This window comes from Cynocephalus volans, chromosome 5, assembly GCF_027409185.1.
Source record: "Cynocephalus volans isolate mCynVol1 chromosome 5, mCynVol1.pri, whole genome shotgun sequence".
Classification (NCBI taxonomy): domain Eukaryota; kingdom Metazoa; phylum Chordata; class Mammalia; order Dermoptera; family Cynocephalidae; genus Cynocephalus; species Cynocephalus volans.
The window spans coordinates 88,328,845-88,349,764 of NC_084464.1; the positions used below are offsets into that span (position 1 = coordinate 88,328,845).

Consider the following 20,920-nt stretch of genomic DNA (forward strand, 5'->3'; position numbering starts at 1 on the left):
GCATTTTTGTTCACTGTTTCAAATAGCAGCCTCTTTCAGGCCTAATTCATGTAGCCATCTGACAACAGTCCACTTGCTTGGTGTGCTTGCCTTACGACATAACAGGCAGCCAGTAAATATAATGAATGAATAAATGATTGCAGTTCAAACCCTATTAATCTACACAGAAAATTTCTTGAAGACTGCAATCTTTTTTTTTTTAATTGAGAAGGCATCTTTTATTTCATTGTCTCCTGCACCTCCGTAAGCAACTGTGCGTCTAGGATATCCACTGTTACCTTTTAAGGCAAACATTGAAAATGACAAAAATAAAATTAATATATATTTTATATGCTGAATTGCCTACAACTAAAGATTTTAAAGCTATATTTAAATATAGCTATTTTTTTACATTTTTTTCTTAAATATCCAATGGAGCTATCAGTTGCAATGATTTTGGATTAACAACCTCAATTCAAAAAATCAAAGCATTAGCAAAAAACTTATAAAACTTAAGTATTCTTACCATGGGATCCACTTTTATCCAAAAAGTTGCTGAGATTGAATAGTGTATTTCTAGAGGCCAAATACTGAATAAATCTCTGAAAAACAAAGATTAGAATCAAACACCCATATTCTGAAATCATAGCTTTAAACAATTTCTGATAATAAATGAAATTACAAAAAAATTCTTGTTGTGACCTTTCTCACTCTGTTATAAAGCTTCCCAGCCTGTTGGCTTTCTCTGAGAAGAAAAAATACTATGACTAACACTCACTGAATTAAAATTAAATTGTATGATCTTTAATTTTGGCAAATAACGGAAATACTGCAATTTAATAGGATTCAATAGGTATGCCATATAAAATGGGTAATATTAACTTTATTAATATTTCCAAAATTAAACACTTTATGAAAGAAATTTTCACTCAAAGCAACAAAGGAATATTTCCTATGTGAAAAAATAGTCTTATTGTTCCTTTCTCCTAACATTTTTGACCATTAATAGGTTAGGAACCAGTAATATTTAGTACTTCATTATCTCTAAGACGGTATATAACTTGATATTTATTTTTGAAAAATAGCTAACAAAAGACTAAAATTATACTCTAGATGAATTTGAACTGTAGATTTCTTTTTCTTTTTCTCTCAATTAGTGAAAATTCAAAGGGCCTTAAATCATCACCATGTTCTTCCATAAAAGCTTCCTTCCTCCACCAAAAAAAAGAAAAGTTAAGTTTACTTAGTTTACCTCATTTCCGTGCACCATGAGATGATGTGTTGTCACTAAAGCTTTAAATACAACCACCCAGCTACTGTTTGTTGCCCGCTCAAAGAGGGTGTCGGCCATCTGAGGAATATTCACATTGGTCTCGTTGGTAGCCTGGATCAAATCTATGAAAACAGAAAATATCCATCAATGATCTTAACAATTACACACAGAAATTCATTTCAAACTATAAACATTTAAACTTGTTTAAGAAAATATGACCTCAAAATTATGTTGGTAATAGCTGATGACAAAATTTTAAATAATTAAACTGTAGTATTCCTACACGTGGACAAATAAATATATTATTTACCCAATGTATTTATTTATTCCTGAGTGTATTTTTCTATTGAATTTTCTTCTGTACCCTTTTCTGAATCTATCTGTTTGCTGGTACTGATGCCATTTTAAAATTTACAAATCTCAGGAAAGGTATCCCTCATGTTAAGCTTTGTCATCACCCCAAGCACAATGTCTCAAACGTGGACACTAATTCTACACACTGTTTGAAAGCAACAACATAAATGTACTTTTAGAAACATGATAAGTAAAAGCCGTATTTTACTGGGATTTTAATTTTGAAGGGTGCTAATAAATATACTGGTCACATGAGTGGCAGAACAATAGTAACACAGAATTCCACTATGTCCATCTAAGCTTTCATAGAACATTAGGCATGCGTTAAATTACTATAACTTGACCTGAGTTTGTAAGAGAGTATATCTTTATAATACATTCACTGTCTACATCTACATATTATTAGTATGATTCCAAATGTTTCTCAGGGATAAAAAATTTATATAGTGGCCAACAGGGGGTGCCTGGCATTCAGAAAAGGTGGTTAGTGCTGTCAAAAAGTTAGCTGGGGCAATCAAATATCATGTACTAAGGCACAGAAACTAAGCCACACTGGGACAGCGCAGACTTAAGTACTTCCAACAGTACCAGATGACCTCTTCAGGACAACAGACACTGCATTACAGGCTACACCTACCCTGCAGAGAACTGCAGGTGATATCCAGTCCTAGGAAATCCCATGCAATAAATGCAGAGAAAACCCATCATCCTAACTCAAAATCCATGCTGAGTAATCATTAAGTTATACATTTATTTCATGCATTTCTCAATTTCATAATAAATAAGGTTTTTAAAAATTGATATTCCATCACTGAAACAGTTCTTAACTCCTAGACTAAAGCCCCGTGCCTGAGAACATATACTAGATGACAAGAAGACAGGAAAATAGGAAGTTAGAAAGCCCAGTTGAGAGTCAGTGATGAGGTGAACCTGGACTACCAAGAAGGCAGTGGAGATTGAGGGAGATAATAAAAGGAGCAGAAAGGGGGAGTTTCAAGATGGCGGCGGCTGCGGCGGCTGGCGCGGAGTAGCTGAGGTGGAAAAGGTGGCCACTGGGCCTCAGGCAGCCGGGAAACTTGTGGACCTTTCTCTGGCCATCTCTTAAGGGAGGACTGCTGCTGCTGGCCGGTCGTGGGGGCTCAACGCCACTTTGCCCCCGGCAGGAGAGGCTGCCTCATTTACAGGCAACAGCTTTGAAGTGTGGAGCAGGAAAAGAACTGATTCTTAGCTGCAAAAGCGAGTCTTGAAACAGGGAACACGGCGCCAGGGCTGCTGTGGATGCAGCCAGGATCCCGGAGGCTGGGGCCGCACTGAAGGCGGCCAGCTGCCCTATCCAGGATTCGAGGTTTCAGGCCGGCATTAAAGAAGACTCCTGGGAGCGCCCGAGCGGCGCCGCGACTGAACAGCCCGAGGCGGCAGCGCCGAGAAGACGAAAGGCAACAAACCAGAGACAGAGCGAGCGCCCGACCTGGCACAGCACTGTGAGTGATCCCTGGCACAGCTCTGTTCGGGGGGTGGATGCCCACGCGGCTCCCCGCCTGCACCACCAGGCCACTCATTGCCCCGGTGCTGCCTCCATTTTCCCAGGTGCGGGCAGCTCCGCCCTGCTCGGCCATCACTGAGCCCATTTGCTTGGCCTGGCGCGGGGCTTTCCGGACCCTGCGGGCCGACCTCCTCTCCCACTCCCTCCACGGTTCTCTGGCAGGGCTGGGGGTGTGGGGCGTCCCGACCAGTTTTGGGAGGGCTAGGAGGTACGGGCGGGCCGACTGTCACTCCACCACACCCTGGACTCCGGCCCCGGTAAACTTCCTGTTACTGGGAGGCAGATACCATCTCTGCGACCACCAGTTTGGAAAAAAGCCTAACGAATTTCTGGTTGGGAATAGTGTGGTAGGAGAGTTCCCAGGTCTGCTTGAACCTGCCGGAGAGCAGGCTGCAGGCGGGCACTAGACTCGGTTTATACCGGGGGGATACAAAGGTGAACAAGACCCGAGAAAGATCTACACAGTGCTACAAAGGCACCCAGAGAGACTGGTCGTCTGTGCCTAGCAGAAACCTGGTAGACTTCCTGGGCGAGGCGGTGCTGAGCAGGGTCTTGAAGGCCCAGCTGATAGAGGAGGGGTGCAGAAGACACGCCCCAACCCAGCACAGTGTGCACAGAGGGGGGAGACGTGCGGCCAGGGAGGCGGAGACTGGACAGAAACCACACACCCGGTGGGGTCGCCACTGCACGATCTAACAGCCTGGGCCAGAGCACACTGAACGGGGAGAAGTCCTGTACAGAAAGTGAAAGCTCAACAGAGATCACACACCCTGTGGTACGTGATCCACCAGCCCAGCAGAGTACAAGCTGACCAGAAAGGTGGATCCCCGGAGAAGCCCAAGACCCGAGGCAACCACACACACAAGACACTAGAGGCCAACTGAGCAGCCACGGCGGGAGCCATACCAAATTGGCAACCACAGCAACATCCTAGTTAGTCATTAGTCTTAAACCGGTGGACTGTGAAACCCCCTGCCACAATGAATAAACACCAAAAAAAAGACACCAGAAATACAAAAAATCAAGAAAGTACACCACCAAAAGTTAATAAATCTCATACTCTAGATCCTATAGAACAAGAAGCCCTTGAAATAACTGATAAGGAATTTCGAGTGATAATTCTAAGGAAACTGAATGAGATACAAGAAAACTCAGCTAGACATCATGATGAAATGAGGAAAAGTATACAGGATCTGAAAGAGGAAATATACAAGGAAATCAATGTCCTGAAAAAAAATGTAGCAGAACTTGCTGAACTGAAGAAGTTATTCAGCGAAATAAAAAACACAACGGAGAGTTTAACCAGCAGGCTTGTCGAAGTTGAAGAGAGAACCTCTGAACTTGAAGATGGGCTGTTTGAAATAACACAAGCAGACAAAAAGAAAGAAAAAAGAATCAAGGACATGGAAGAAAATCTGAGAGAGATATCAGACAACCTCAAGCGCTCAAATATCCGAGTCATGGGTATTCCAGAAGGGGAGGAAAATGGAGATTCCATTGAAAACATATTCAACAAAATAGTGACAGAAAACTTCCCAGGTATAGGAAAAATCACAGATCTTCACATCCAGGAAGCTCAACGATCTCCAAACGTATTCAACCCAAAAAGGCCTTCTCCAAGACATGTCATAGTCAAATTGGCAAAACTCAGAGACAAAGAGAGAATCTTAAAAGCTGCAAGAGAGAAGCGTCAAATCACCTATAAGGGAGCCCCAATCAGGTTAACATCAGACTTTTCATCACAAACCCTAAAAGCTAGAAAGGAATGGGATGATATTTTCAAAATACTAAAAGACAAAGATTGCCAGCCAAGAATACTCTACCCTGCAAGGCTATCCTTCCGAAATGAGGGGCAAATAGTATATTTCTCAGACAAACAAAAACTGCGGGAGTTCACTACCACAAGACCACCCTTACAAGAAATCCTCAAGGGAGTACTGGGTTTGGTTCCTGAAAAATAACTACCACTGCCATAAAAACCTAAGAAAAATCTAAACCTGCTAGTACAATAAAAATGGCATTCATGAAGAGAAAACAAGCTAACAAAAACACTATCTACAACCTAAGGAACCAACAAACAAAGAAACCAAACAGTAAATCAGAAAGCAAGGAACAAAAGACACCTAAGACAACCAAACAACCAATAAAATGCTAGGAATAAATCAACACCTTTCAATAACAACTCTTAATGTTAAAGGCTTAAATTCCCCAATTAAAAGACACAGACTGGCTGACTGGATCAAAAAGCAGGACCCAACTATATGCTGCCTGCAAGAGACCCACCTCACCCATAAAGATTCACACAGACTAAGAGTAAAAGGATGGAAAAAGATTTACCATGCAAACAGAAAAGAAAAACGAGCTGGAGTGGCTATTCTTATATCTGACAAAATAGACTTTAAACTAAAAACCATAAAAAGAGACAATGAGGGACACTACTTAATGATAAAAGGACTGATCCATCAAGAAGACATAACAATCATAAATATGTACGCACCCAATGTTGGAGCAGCCAGATTTATAAAACAAACTCTATTAGACCTAAAGAAGGAAATAGACACTAATACCATAATAGCAGGGGACCTGAACACTCCACTGTCAATATTAGACAGATCATCTAGGCAAAGAATCAGTAGAGAAACACAAGATCTAAACAAGACTCTAGACCAATTGGAATTGGCAGATATCTACAGAACATTCCACCCAACAACCTCAGAATATTCATTCTTCTCATCAGCACATGGATCATTCTCCAAGATAGATCACATATTAGGTCACAAATCAAGTCTCAATAAATTCAAAAAAATTGGAATTATCCCATGTATCTTCTCAGACCACAATGGATTAAAACTAGAAATTAATAACAAACAAAACTCTGGAAACTATACAAACACATGGAAATTAAACAGCATTCTACTTAATGACATATGGGTCCAAGAAGAAATCAAGCAGGAAATCAAAAAGTTTATTGAAACTAATGAAAACAATGATACATCATACCAAAACCTGTGGGATACTGCAAAAGCAGTATTGAGGGGAAAATTTATTGCATTAAATGCTCACTTCAGAAGAATGGAAAGATGGCAAGTGAACAACCTAACACTTCACCTTAAAGAACTAGAAAAACAAGAACAATCCAATCCTAAAGTTAGCAGACGGAAAGAAATCATTAAGATCAGAGCAGAACTGAATGAAATTGAAAACCAAAAAACAATTCAAAAGATCAACGAATCAAAAAGTTGGTTTTTTGAAAAGATAAATAAAATTGACAAACCATTAGCATGGCTAACAAAAAAAAGAAGAGAGAAGACTCAAATAACAAAAATTAGAAATGAAAAAGGCGATATTACAACTGATTCATCTGAAATACAAGGAATCATTCGAGACTACTATAAACAACTATACGCCAACAAATTTGAAAATCTGGAGGAAATGGATAAATTTCTGGACACACACAAGCTCCCAAAACTGAACCGTGAAGACGTAGAAAATTTGAACAGACCAATAACAATAAAGGAGATTGAAGCTGTTATCAGAAGGCTCCCAACAAAGAAAAGCCCAGGACCAGATGGATTCACAGCAGAATTTTACCAAACATTCAAAGAGGAATTGACACCGATTCTTTACAAACTATTCCAAAAGATTGAAACGGACGCAAATCTCCCAAACTCATTCTATGAAGCAAACATCATCCTGATACCAAAACCAGGTAAAGATATAACCAAAAAAGAAAACTACAGGCCGATATCCTTGATGAATATAGATGCAAAAATCCTCACTAAAATACTAGCAAACAGAATACAGCAACACATACGAAAAATTATTCATCACGATCAAGTGGGATTCATCCCAGGGATGCAAGGTTGGTTCAACATACGCAAATCAATAAATGTGATACACCATATTAATAAACTCAAACACAAGGACCATATGATCATCTCTATAGATGCTGAAAAAGCATTTGATAAAGTTCAGCACTCATTCATGACAAAGACCCTCTATAAGTTAGGTATAGAGGGAAAGTATCTCAACATAATTAAAGCCATATATGCCAAACCCACTGCCAATATCATCCTGAATGGGGAAAAGCTGAAAGCTTTTCCTTTAAGAACAGGAACTAGACAAGGATGCCCACTCTCACCACTCCTATTCAACATAGTGTTGGAAGTACTAGCCAGAGCAATCAGAGAAGAGAAGGAAATAAAGGGCATCCAGATTGGAAAAGATGAAGTCAAACTGTCCCTGTTTGCAGATGACATGATCCTATATATCGAACAGCCTAAAACCTCAACAAAAAAACTGTTGGAATTGATAAATGATTTCAGCACAGTAGCAGGATACAAAATCAACACACAAAAATCAGTAGCATTTCTTTTCTCCAATAGTGAACATGCAGAAGGAGAAATCAAGAAAGCCTGCCCATTTACAATAGCCACCAAAAAAATAAAATACTTAGGAATTGAGTTAACCAAGGAGGTGAAAAATCTCTATAATGAGAACTACAAACCACTGCTGAGAGAAATTAGAGAGGATACAAGAAGATGGAAAGATATCCCATGCTCTTGGATTGGAAGAATCAACATAGTGAAAATGTCCATACTACCCAAAGTGATATACAAATTCAATGCAATCCCCATCAAAATTCCAAAGACATTTCTCTCAGAAATGGAAAAAACTATTCAGACATTTATATGGAACAATAAAAGACCACGAATAGCCAAAGCAATGCTCAGCAAAAAAAAATAAAGCTGGAGGCATAACACTACCTGACTTTAAGCTATACTACAAAGCTATAATAACCAAAACAGTATGGTACTGGCATAAAAACAGACACACTGACCAATGGAATAGAATAGAGAATCCAGAAATCAACCCTCACACTTACTGCCATCTGATCTTTGACAAAGGCACCAAGCCTATTCACTGGGGAAGGGACTGCCTCTTCAGCAAATGGTGCTGGGATAACTGGATATCGTTATGCAGGAGAATGAAACTAGATCCATACCTCTCACCATATACTAAAATCAACTCAAAATGGATTAAGGATTTAAATATACACCCTGAGACAATAAAACTTCTTAAAGAAAACATAGGGGAAACACTTCAGGAAATAGGACTGGGCACAGACTTCATGAATACGACCCCAAAAGCACGGGCAACCAAAGGAAAAATAAACAAATGGGATTATATCAAACTAAAAAGCTTCTGCACAGCAAAAGAAACAATTAAAAGAGTTAAAAGACAACCAACAGAGTGGGAGAAAATATTTGCAAAATATACATCTGACAAAGGATTAATATCCAGAATATATAAGGAACTCAAACAACTTTACAAGAAGAAAACAAGCAACCCAATTAAAAAATGGGCAAAAGAGCTAAGTAGGCATTTCTCTAAGGAAGATATCCAAATGGCCAACAGACATATGAAAAAATGCTCAACATCACTCAGCATCCGGGAAATGCAAATCAAAACCACATTGAGATACCATCTAACCCCAGTTAGGATGGCTAAAATCCAGAAGACTATGAACGATAAATGCTGGCGAGGCTGCGGAGAAAAAGGAACTCTCATACATTGTTGGTGGGACTGCAAAATGGTGCAGCCTCTATGGAAAATGGTATGGAGGTTCCTTAAACAATTGCAAATAGATCTACCATACGACCCAGCCATCCCACTGTTGGGAATATACCCAGAGGAATGGAAATCATCAAGTCGAAGGTATACCTGTTCCCCAATGTTCATCGCAGCACTCTTTACAATAGCCAAGAGTTGGAACCAGCCCAAATGCCCATCATCAGATGAGTGGATACGGAAAATGTGGTACATCTACACAATGGAATACTACTCAGCTATAAAAACGAATGAAATACTGCCATTTGCAACAACATGGATGGACCTCGAGAGAATTATATTAAGTGAAACAAGTCAGGCACAGAAAGAGAAATACCACATGTTCTCACTTATTGGTGGGAGCTAACAATTAATATATAAATTCACACACACACATACACACATACACACACAAACGGGGGGGGGTAAGAAGATATAACAACCACAATTATTTGAAGTTGATACAACAAACAAACAGAAAGGACATGGTTGGGGGGGAGGGGGGGAGGGAGAAGGGAGGGAGGTTTTGGTGATGGGGAGCATTAATCAGCTACAATGTATATCGACAAAATAAAATTTAAAAAAAATAAAAATAAAAAAAATAAAAGGAGCAGAAAGAAATTTGGGACATGCAACTGACAAGATTTGCAGGTGAGCAAATGGATATTGGAGGGAATCCTGAACAATTCCAGATTTCTGATTTAGGATCCGGTAAATGCTATGTACTGAAAACTGGTTTCAAGGGAGATATAAAGTATTTCGGACTGGATAAACTGTAAATAGCTGTTAGAGATCTAAGTAGAGAAGTCTGATAGGGGAATGGAAATATCTTCTAAAGCTTAGGAGAAATATTTGGCCTACAAACAAATTTGGGAGCCATCAGCAATTAAATGGGAGTTGAAATCCACTTGCATGGGCAAGAGAAGTAACCCAAAGAGCATACTGATAACATTGAAAATTACATGTATAAATAAAAAATAAGAATCAAAGCTATGAAAGACCAACATTTAAGAATGAATGGAAGAAAAGTGAGTGAAACAACAGTCAGAGGGGTAAAGAGAAGCCCAGGAAAGTGAAATTGTGGAAGCCAATTAAGAAGAGCTACAAAAATTTCAAGAACCAAGTAGGGGTCACCCGTGTCAAATATTACAGAAAGTCCTGGTTAGCTGAACTGCAAGATTAGAATGTACAACTAGGAGATTGCTGCCGTGTTTGGCAGTGGAGAAAATAAAGCTCAGACATAGACTGGGTGTGAGCGGGAAAAGGTAAAAAAAAAAAGGCTTTTTATTCTTTAAAGATGGGACACATTTAAGCATGTTTAAGCCAAGAAGAAAATGCCAAAAAGAGGCGAGGTTGAAAACAAAGTAGGAGATAACTACAACAGGATGAGCTCTAAAATCCAAGAGAGGAGAATCACATAATGAATAGAGGTAAGAATGGGTACTCTGGAGTGGAAATGGAAGAATGACAACAGATACAATGCTTCTGAGAAGCATGTCCTTGATAAAGCAGTAAAAGTTATTAATGTTTTTAAACCTTAACCTTAGATACTCATCTTTTTTACTATTCTATGTTGGCAAACTACATCTTGCTGGGCAAATCTGCCTGATTCTTGTTTTTGTAAATAAAGTTTTATTGGAATACAGTCATGTCCATTTATTTACTTATGTTCTGAGGCTGCTTTCATGCTATGATGACACAATTGAAGAGTTACAACACTCAACTTAAACTTAATTCATTGGTCCACAAGCCTAAAATATTTACTATCTGACCCTTTATAAAGAAAGTTTGCTGACCCTGTTCTAGGTCACTAAATGGGAAGTGTGAATAAACCACTTCTGATGCATAACAAAGATTAATGCTTGTCTCAAGGTAAAGCCATTGTATGATTGAACTGTGAGCTGAACTAACCATTTTTTTCACGGACCACTGTTTTTTACTTGAAAGAATGATTGACAGATTTCAAATCATGGTGATTCAGACTTGGTATTCAGCAGTTATTTTCTTGAAAATAAAGGAAGTAAGCTTGTCACTTCAAAGAAAATGAATGACAGTACTGGTTGCCAATATAAAATTCAATTTTTCAAGGAGAAATTAGAATTTTAGAAAATTGTGTCTGCCACAGTAAGCTTGACAGCTTTCCAGTTCTTCAGACTTTTCTTTTCTTTTTTAAGTATCTTTTTTGAGACAACTTTTATTGAGTTATAACTCACATACCATACAATTTATTCATTTAAAGTGTACAATTCAATGGTTTTTAGCATATTCTTAGGTTTGTGGAATCATCATAATCAACTTAGAACCTTTTTTTTGTTTGTTTTTTGTTTGTGGCTGGCCAGTGGGGGGATCCAAACCCTTGACTTTGGTGTTACAACACTACGCTTTTACCAACTGAGCCAAAGGGCCAGCCCAGTTCTTCAAACTTTTCTGATAAGATCATTGGTGACAGTAAGGCCTATCATTTGTTGATAATGTGTAATGAAATGTGTCCATATTTGGAAGATGTAAATACCTCAGTGAAGTAATATTTTCCAAATGACTAGTGCATAATGTTACTACATAATGTATAGGTAAAAGATCCATTCATAGCATAAGACAGACCAACGGATTTTTGATGTAACAAAATATAAAATGTTCACTGATGTGGTTTCAAATTCAACATTGCAACTTAAGTTTAAGAAACTACCACTTAAAAAGTTGTGGTGTAGTAAAAAGAATATCCACAATTTTCTGAAAAGGCTACTAAAATAGTTCTCAATTTTCCAACTGCATATTGTTGTGAGGCCAGATTTTTTTATACACTTCAACTAAAACAATATATATCAACAAATTGAATACAGAAACAGAAGTGAATATTGGCTTTCTATTGAGCAAGACACTAAAGAGATTTGTAAAAATATAAAACAATACAACTCTCCTCCTTAACTTTTTTCTTTCGGAAAATAATTATTTTTCCTAAAAGTATTATTTGTGTTAATATGCTCACATGTAACATGTTAATAGGCGCTTACAATTGTTATTTAAAAGTGAATTTTAAAAACTTTCTCAGTTTTAATTTCTAAAACAGTAAATATCTCACATAAACAAAAGCTCTTTGAATTCCTCAATAATTTAAGAGTTCAAAGGAGTCTTGAGACCAGTTTGAGAGCTGCTATTCTTCTTACATACCTAGAAAGAGAGCTGCTAGACTGTAGGGCATCAACATATTTAACTTTGAAATGTTTTTACGTGGTGATTGCATCAGTTTTTGTTCTAACCTGTAGTTTATATAAGTTTCTACTGTTCTACTTCCTGATCAAATAAATGGTTTCCACTTAAAGAATTTCAAAAAATTATACAAAAACAACATATAGATATAAATATGCAAACAAAAATATTCTTGAAAATTATATCTAAATGCTATATATCTGTCATATTTAAATTCCTTATAATTAAAAGTTTTAGTAAAACTTGAGAAGATATAGCTGGTATCTTTTTGGTAGTTTGAAGAACAGCTTTATTGAAGAATAAAAATACTGTTCAATTCACATGGAAAGCTGGACATATTTAAAGCATACTATTTAGTAAGTTTTGACAAAAATACATACTCATAAAACTGTCACCAAAATCAAAATAGTGAACAAATTCATCATGCCCAGTGGCTTCTGCACACTCCTGTGAAATTCCTCTTTCTTTATATTATTTATTTTTTTAAAATTTTATTTTGTCGATATACATTGTGGCTGATTATTGTTGCCCCTCACCAAAACCTCCCTCCCTCCTCCCTCCCCCCACCCCCCCACCAATGTCCCCTCTGTTTGCTTGTCCTATCAACTTCAAGTAATTGTGGTTGTTATATCTTCTCCCCTCCCCCCCGGTTATGTGTGTGTGTGTGTGTGTGTATGTGTGTGTGTATTTATGTATTAATTTTTAGCTCCCACCAATAAGTGAGAACATGTGGTATTATATAATTCTCTCAAGGTCCATCCATGTTGTTGCAAATGGCAGTATTTCATTCGTTTTTATAGCTGAGTAGTATTCCATTGTGTAGATGTACCACATTTTCCGTATCCACTCATACGATGATGGGCATTTGGGCTGGTTCCAACTCTTGGCTATTGTAAAGAGTGCTGCGATGAACATTGGGGAACAGGTATACCTTCGACTTGATGATTTCCATTCCTCTGGGTATATTCCCAACAGTGGGATGGCTGGGTCGTATGGTAGATCTATTTGCAATTGTTTAAGGAACCTCCATACCATTTTCCATAGAGGCTGCACCATTTTGCAGTCCCACCAACAATGTATGAGAGTTCCTTTTTCTCCGCAGCCTCGCCAGCATTTATCGTTCATAGTCTTTTGGATTTTAGCCATCCTAACTGGGGTTAGATGGTATCTCAATGTGGTTTTGATTTGCATTTCCCGGATGCTGAGTGATGTTGAGCATTTTTTCATATGTCTGTTGGCCATTTGGATATCTTCCTTAGAGAAATGCCTACTTAGCTCTTTTGCCCATTTTTTAATTGGGTTGCTTGTTTTCTTCTTGTAAAGTTGTTTGAGTTCCTTATATATTCTGGATATTAATCCTTTGTCAGATGTATATTTTGCAAATATTTTCTCCCACTCTGTTGGTTGTCTTTTAACTCCTTTAATTGTTTCTTTTGCTGTGCAGAAGATTTTTAGTTTGATATAATCCCATTTGTTTATTTTTCCTTTGGTTGCCCATGCTTTTGGGGTCTTATACATGAAGTCTGTGTCCAGTCCTATTTCCTGAAGTGTTTCTCCTATGTTTTCTTTAAGAAGTTTTATTGTTTCAGGGTGTATATTTAAATCCTTAATCCATTTTGAGTTGATTTTAGTATATGGTGAGAGGTATGGGTCTAGTTTCATTCTCCTGCATATGGATATCCAGTTATCCCAGCATCATTTGCTGAAGAGGCAGTCTCTTCCCCAGTGAATAGGCTTGGTGCCTTTGTCAAAGATCAGATGGCAGTAAGTGTGTGGGTTGATTTCTGGATTCTCTATTCTATTCCATTGGTCAGTGTGTCTGTTTTTATGCCAGTACCATACTGTTTTGGTTATTATAGCTTTGTAGTATAGTTGAAAGTCAGGTAGTGTTATGCCTCCAGCTCTATTTTTTTTGCTCAGCATTGCTTTGGCTATGCGTGGTCTTTTATTGTTCCATATAAATGACTGGATAGTTTTTTCCATTTCTGAGAAAAATGTCTTTGGAATTTTGATGGGGATTGCATTGAATTTGTATATCACTTTGGGTAGTATGGACATTTTCACTATGTTGATTCTTCCAATCCAAGAGCATGGGATATCTTTCCATCTTCTTGTATCCTCTCTAATTTCTCTCAGCAGTGGTTTGTAGTTCTCATTATAGAGATTTTTCACCTCCTTGGTTAACTCAATTCCTAAGTATTTTATTTTTTTTGGTGGCTATTGTAAATGGGCAGGCTTTCTTGATTTCTCGTTCTGCATGTTCACTATTGGAGAAAAGAAATGCTACTGATTTTTGTGTGTTGATTTTGTATCCTGCTACTGTGCTGAAATCATTTATCAATTCCAAGAGTTTGTTTCTAGAGGTTTTAAGCTGTTCCATATATAGGATCATGTCATCTGCAAACAGGGACAGTTTGACTTCATCTTTTCCAATCTGGATGCCCTTTATTTCCTTCACTTCTCTGATTGCTCTGGCTAGTACTTCCAACACTATGTTGAATAGGAGTGGTGAGAGTGGGCATCCTTGTCTAGTTCCTGTTGTTAAAAGAAAAGCTTTCAGCTTTTCCCCATTTAGGATGATACTGGTAGTGGGTTTGTCATATATGGCTTTAATTATGTTGAGATACTTTCCCTCTATACCTAACTTATAGAGGGCCGTTGTCATTAATGAATGCTGAACTTTATCAAATGCTTTTTCAGCATCTATGGAGATGATCCTATGGTCCTTGTGTTTGAGTTTATTAATATGGTGTATCACATTTATTGATTTGCGTATGTTGAACCAACCTTGCATCCCTGGGATGAATCCCACTTGATCGTGGTGAATAATTTTACGTATGTGTTGCTGTATTCTGTTTGCTAGTATTTTAGTGAGGATTTTTGCATCTATATTCATCAAGGATATCGGCCTGTAGTTTTCTTTTTTGGTTATATCTTTACCTGGTTTGGGTATCAGGGTGATTCTTGCTTCATAGAATGAGTTTGGGAGATTTGCGTCCGTTTCAATCTTTTGGAATAGTTTGTAAAGAATCGGTGTCAATTCCTCTTTGAATGTTTGGTAAAATTCTGCTGTGAATCCATCTGGTCCTGGACTTTTTTTGTTGGGAGACTTCTGATAACAGCTTCAATCTCCTTTATTGTTATTGGTCTGTTCAAATTTTCTACGTCTTCCTGGTTCAGTTTTGGGAGCTTGTGTGTGTCCAGAAATTTATCCATTTCCTCCAGATTTTCAAATTTGTTGGCATATAGTTGTTTATAATAGTCTCAAATGATTCCTTTTATTTCAGATGAATCAGTTGTAATATTACCTTTTTCATTTCTAATTTTTGTTATTTGAGTCTTCTCTCTTCTTTTTTTTGTTAGCCATGCTAATGGTTTGTCAATTTTATTTATCTTTTCAAAAAACCAACTTTTTGATTCATTGATCTTTTGTATTTTTTTTTTTATTTCAATTTCATTCAGTTCTGCTCTGATCTTATTGATTTCTTTCCATCTGCTAACTTTAGACTTGGATTGTTCTTGTTTTTCTAGTTCTTTAAGGTGAAGTGTTAGGTTGTTCACCTGCCATCATTCCATTCTTCTGAGGTGAGCATTTAATGCAATAAATTTCCCCCTTAATACTGCTTTTGCAGTATCCCACAGGTTTTAGTATGATATATCATTATTTTCATTAGTTTCAATAAATTTTTTGATTTCCTGCTTGATTTCTTCTTGGATCCATATGTCATTAAGTAGAATGCTGCTTAATTTCCATGTGTTTGTATAGTTTCCAGAGTTTCATTTGCTGTTAACTTCTAGTTTTAATCCACTATGGTCTGTGAAAATACATGGGATTATTCAAATTTTTTTGAATTTATTGAGACTTGATTTTTGACCTAATATATGATCTATCCTGGAGAATGATCCATGTGCTGATGAGAAGAATGAATATTCTGAGTTTTTGTTCTGTAGATATCTGCCAAATCCAATTGGTCTAGAGTATTGTTTAGATCTTGTGTTTCTCTACTGATTCTTTGCCTAGATGATCTGTCTAATATTGACAGTAGGGTGTTCAGGTCCCCTGCTATTATGGTATTAGTGTCTATTTCCTTCTTTAGGTATAATAGAGTTTGTTTTATAAATCTGGCTGCTCCAATATTCGGTGCGTACATATTTATGATTGTTATGTCTTCTTGATGGATCAGTCCTTTTATCATTAAGTAGTGTCCCTCATTGTCTCTTTTTATGGTTTTTAGTTTAAAGTCTATTTTGTCAGATATAAGAATAGCTACTCCAGCTCAATTTTCTTCTCTGTTAGCATGATAAATCTTTTTCCATCCTTTCACTCTTAGTCTATGCGAATCTTTATGGGTGAGGTGGGTCTCTTTCAGGCAGCATATTGTTGGGTCCTCCTTTTTGATCCAGTCAGCCAGTCTGTGTCTTTTGATTGGGGAATTTAAGCCTTTTACATTAAGAGTTGTTATTGAAAGGTGGTGATTTATTCCTAGCATTTTGTTGGTTGTTTGGTTGTCTTAGGTGTCTTTTGTTCCTTGCTTTCTGATTTACTGTTTGGTTTCTGTGTTTGTTGGTTCCTTAGGTTGTAGATAGCGTTTTTGTTTGCTTGTTTTCTCTTCATGAATGCCATTTTTATTATACTAGTGGGTTTTGATTTTTCTTGGTTTTTTATGGCAGTGGTAGCTATTTTTCAGGAACCAAACCCAGTACTCCCTTGAGGATTTCTTGTAAGGGTGGTCGTGTGGTAGTTAACTCCCGCAGTTTTTGTTTGTCTGAGAAATATACTATTTGCCCTTCATTTCGGAAGGATAGCCTTGCAGGGTAGAGTATTCTTGGCTGGCAATCTTTGTCTTTCAGTATTTTGAATATATCATCCCATTCCTTTCTAGCTTTTAGGGTTTGTGATGAAAAGTCTGATGGTAGCCTGATTGGGGCTCCCTTATAGGTGATTTGACGCTTCTCTCTTCCAGCTTTTAAGATTCTCTCTTTGTCTCTGAGTTTTGCCAATTTGACTATAACATGTCTTGGAGAAGGCCTTTTTGGGTTGAATACGTTTGAAGATCGTTGAGCTTCCTGGATCTGAAGATCTGTGATTATTCCTATAGTGGGAAGTTTTCTGCCACTATTTGTTGAATATGTTTTCAATGCAATCTCCAATTTCCTCCCCTTCTGGGATACCCATGACTCGGATATTTGAGCGCTTGAAGTTGTCTGATATCTCTCTCAGATTTTCTTCAAGGTCTTTGATTCTTTTTTCTTTCTTTTTGTCTGCTTGTGTTATTTCAAACAGCCCATCTTCAAGTTCAGAGGTTCTCTCTTCAACTTCGACAAGCCTGCTGGTTAAACTCTCCGTTGTTTTTTATTTCGCTGAATAACTTCTTCAGTTCAGCAAGTTCTGCTACATTTTTTTTCAGGACATTAATTTCCTTGTACATTTCCTCTTTCAGATCCTGTATACTTTTCCTCGTTTCATCATGATGTCTAGCTGAGTTTTCTTGTATCTCATTCAGTTTCCTTAGAATTATCACTCAAAATTCCTTGTCATTTCAAGGGCTTCTTGTTCTATAGGATCTAGAGTTTGAGATTTATTAACTTTTGGTGGTGTACTTTCTTGATTTTTTGTATTTCTGGTATCTTTTTTTTTGATGTTTATTCATTGTGGCAGGGGGTTTCACAGTCCACCGGTTTGAGACTATTGACTAAGATGTTGCTGTGGTTGCCAATTTGGTATGGCTCCGTCCGTGACTGCTCAGTTGGCCTCTAGTGCCTTGTGTGTATGGTTGCCTCGGGTCTTGGGCCTCTCCGGGGAGCCACCTCTCTGGTCAGCTTGGACTCTGTTGGGCTGCTGGATCACAGGGCGGTACCGCCGGGTGTGTGGTCTCTGCTGAGTTTTCACTTCCCATACAGGACTTCTCCCTGTTCCGTGTGCTCTGGCCTGGGCTGTTGGATCGTTCAGTGGCGACCCCACAGGGTGTGTGGTTTCTGTTGAGTCTCCGCCTCCCTAGCCAGACGTCTCCCCACTCTGTGTGCACTGGGCTGGGCTGGGACGTGTCTTCTGCAACCCTCGTCTATCAGGTGGGCCTTCAAGACCCTGCTTGGCACCCCCTCGCCCAGGAAGTCTAGTAGGTTTCTGCTAGGTGCTGATGACCGGTCACTCTGGATGCCTTTGTAGTACTGTGTAGATCTTTCTTGGGACTTATCACCTTCCTCCTGGTATCGCGGTTATTTGTGTACTTGTCTTATCTCCCACACCAGAGCGTGAGCTCCTCGGGGGAGGAGCCCGCAGCACACGGTTCACCTTTGTATCCCCCTGGTGCGGACCGAGTCCGGTGCCCACCCGCAGTCAGCTCTCTGGCAGGTTCAAGCAGACTTGGGAACTCTCCAACCACACTACTCCTAACCAGAAATCGGTTAGGCGTTTTTTGGAACTGGTGGCCGCAGAGATGGTATCTGCCTCCCAGTAACAGGAAGTTTACCGGGGGCCGGAGCCCAGGGTGCGGTGGAGTGACAGTCGGCCCAGCCCGTACTTCCTTGCCCTCCCAATGCTGGCCAGGGATGCCCCACGCCACCTGCCCCGCCAGAGAACCACGGAGGGAAGGGAGGGGAGGCCAGCCCGCAGGCCCCGGGAAGCCCCACGCCGGGGCAAGCAGGTGGGAAGGCTCAGTGAGGAGCCGAGCCAGGCGAGTAGGACAGGCTTGGCTGAGCCGGGCTGGAGCTGCCACCACCTGAGAAAATGGAGGCAGCCCCGGGGGCAGTGAGTGGCCTGGTGACGCAGGCGGAAGCTGGGCGGTCGTCTGCCCCACGAGCAGGGCCGGATCGGGGGTCACTCACAGGGCTGTGCCAGGTCAGGCGGCTCCCTCTCTGCCTCTGCTTTGTCATGGTCCCCGTTCTCGGCCGCTGCCGTCTCAGGCTGCTCAGTCGGTCCCGCAGCACAGCTCGGGCGCTCCCAGGAATCTTCTTTTATGCCGGCCTGAAACCTTGAATCCTGAATAGGGCAGCTGGCTGCCTTCAGCGCGGCCCCGGCCTCCGGGATCCTGGCTGCATCAACAGCAGCCCTGGTGCCGTGTTCCCTGTTTAGAGACTTGCTTTTGTAGCTAAGAAACAGTTCTTTTCCTGCTCCATACTTCAAAGCTGTTGCCTGTAAATGAGGCAGCCTCTCCTGCCGAGGGCAAAGTGGCGGTCAGCCCCCACGACTGGCCACCAGCAGCGGTCCTCCCTTAAGAGATGGCAAGAGTGAAATTCCTCTTTATTATCCCTCCCTGTTCTCCTCCCCTGCTGTCCTCTAGCAACCGCCAATTTACTTTCAGTCAATATAAAATTAGTTTGCATTTTCTAAATTCTGTTAAATGGAATCAAAGTTTTTTCCTGGTGGGGCAGGGTCTGAATTCTTTCAGTTATCATGATTATTTTGAGATTCGTCCACCTTGTTGCATGTATCAATAATTCATTTCCTTTTTATTGCTAAGGTGTATTCTATTATATGGACATATCAAAATTGTTATTCACCTATTGGTGGACATTTGGGGTGATCCCAGTTCTTGGCTATTACAAATAAAGCTCCGATGAACATTTATATACAATTGTTTATATAAACATTGGCTTCCATTTCCCTTAGGTAATTGCCTAGGAACAGAATGGCTGAGTCATTTAAAAGTAAAATTTAATTTTAAGAAACTACTTTCAGAATGGTTCTATCATGTTACATTCCCACCAGCAGTATATGAATATTCCAGTTGCTCTACATCCTTGCCAAGACTTGTTATGGACTTTTTAATTTTTTTCCCAGTCTAACAGGTATGTTATGTATCTCATAGTGGTTTTTCTTTGCATTTTCCTAATGACTAATGATGTTGATCATCTTTTCATGTGCTTTTCATTTGTTTATTTGCCATTGGTAAACATTCTTTGCCCATTTTCCTTGGATTGTTTGTTTACTTTTTCAGCTATTCTGGATCAAGCCCTATATCATACATGGGACTTGCAAATATTTTCTCCAAGTCTATGCCTTTCCTTTTCATTCTCTTAACAGTGTCTTTCAAAGAACAGAAATTCTTAATTATGATGAAATCCTATTTATCAAGTTTTTCTTTTATGGACCAAGCTTGCAGTGTCATATCTAAGAAATCTTCGCCTAACTCAAGTTTTTATAAATGGCATGAGGTATGAATGTAAGGTCATTTTATATTTTGTTTTGTTTTGGGTTTTTTTGCATATGGATATCAAATTGCTCCAGCACTATTTGTTGAAAAAACTATTCTTTCTTCAATGAGTTGCCTATGAACTTTTGTCAAAAATCAATTGACCACAAATCATTGAGGCTCTTTCAGGAACCTTTATTTTCTGTTCTATTGATCTATTTGTCCACTTTTTCTAACAATACCATGGTATCTTGATTATTGTAAACTTACTGTAATTTTTGAAATCAGGTAATGTTAGCCCTCCAACTTTGTTCTCTTTCAAAGTTGTTTTGGCTCTTTTAAGTCCTTTGTATTTCCATATGAATTTTATACTGAGCTTATCAATTTAAACAACAAAAAACATCTACTAGGATTCTGATTGTGATTATGTTGAATCTATAGGTCAATTTGGGATAAACTGGCATCTTAACAATACTGAGCTTTCCAACCCATGCACATGGTCTCTTTACTTAGATCTTTAATTTCACTCAGCAGTGTTTTGCAGCTTTTGGCATACGGGTATTACACATCTTTTGCCAGATGCACTCCTAAGTATTTCATATTTCTTGATGATATGGTAAATAGTATTGGTTATTTTTCATTTCAACATCCAGTTGTTCATTGCCAATATTGAGAAATACAATTGATTTTTTTGTATATTGATCTTGTATCCTGCAATTTTGCTAACCTTATCAGTTCTTAGTAGATTCCATCACATTTTCTGCATAAATGATCATGTTATCTGTGATAGAGTCAGTTTTGCTTCTTTCTTTGCAATCTTGA

General features: G+C 38.8%; 1 protein-coding gene across 25 annotated transcripts in view; it reads right to left on the bottom strand.

The window, feature by feature from the left end:
* Nucleotides 1-20,920, bottom strand: part of SNAP91 (synaptosome associated protein 91) — a 147,579-nt gene that overhangs the window by 87,479 nt on the left and 39,180 nt on the right. For 24 of the 25 annotated variants that reach the window (XM_063097864.1, XM_063097862.1, XM_063097860.1 and 21 more), the window contains exons 2-3: nt 1,232-1,374; nt 506-581 (exon numbers count right to left, since the gene is read on the bottom strand). In XM_063097864.1, the coding sequence (XP_062953934.1) occupies nt 506-581; nt 1,232-1,374 (219 nt within the window). Of the gene's footprint in view, nt 1-505; nt 582-1,231; nt 1,375-7,449; nt 7,469-20,920 lie in introns of those variants that run through there. The other variant, XM_063097863.1, reaches the window with a different exon arrangement.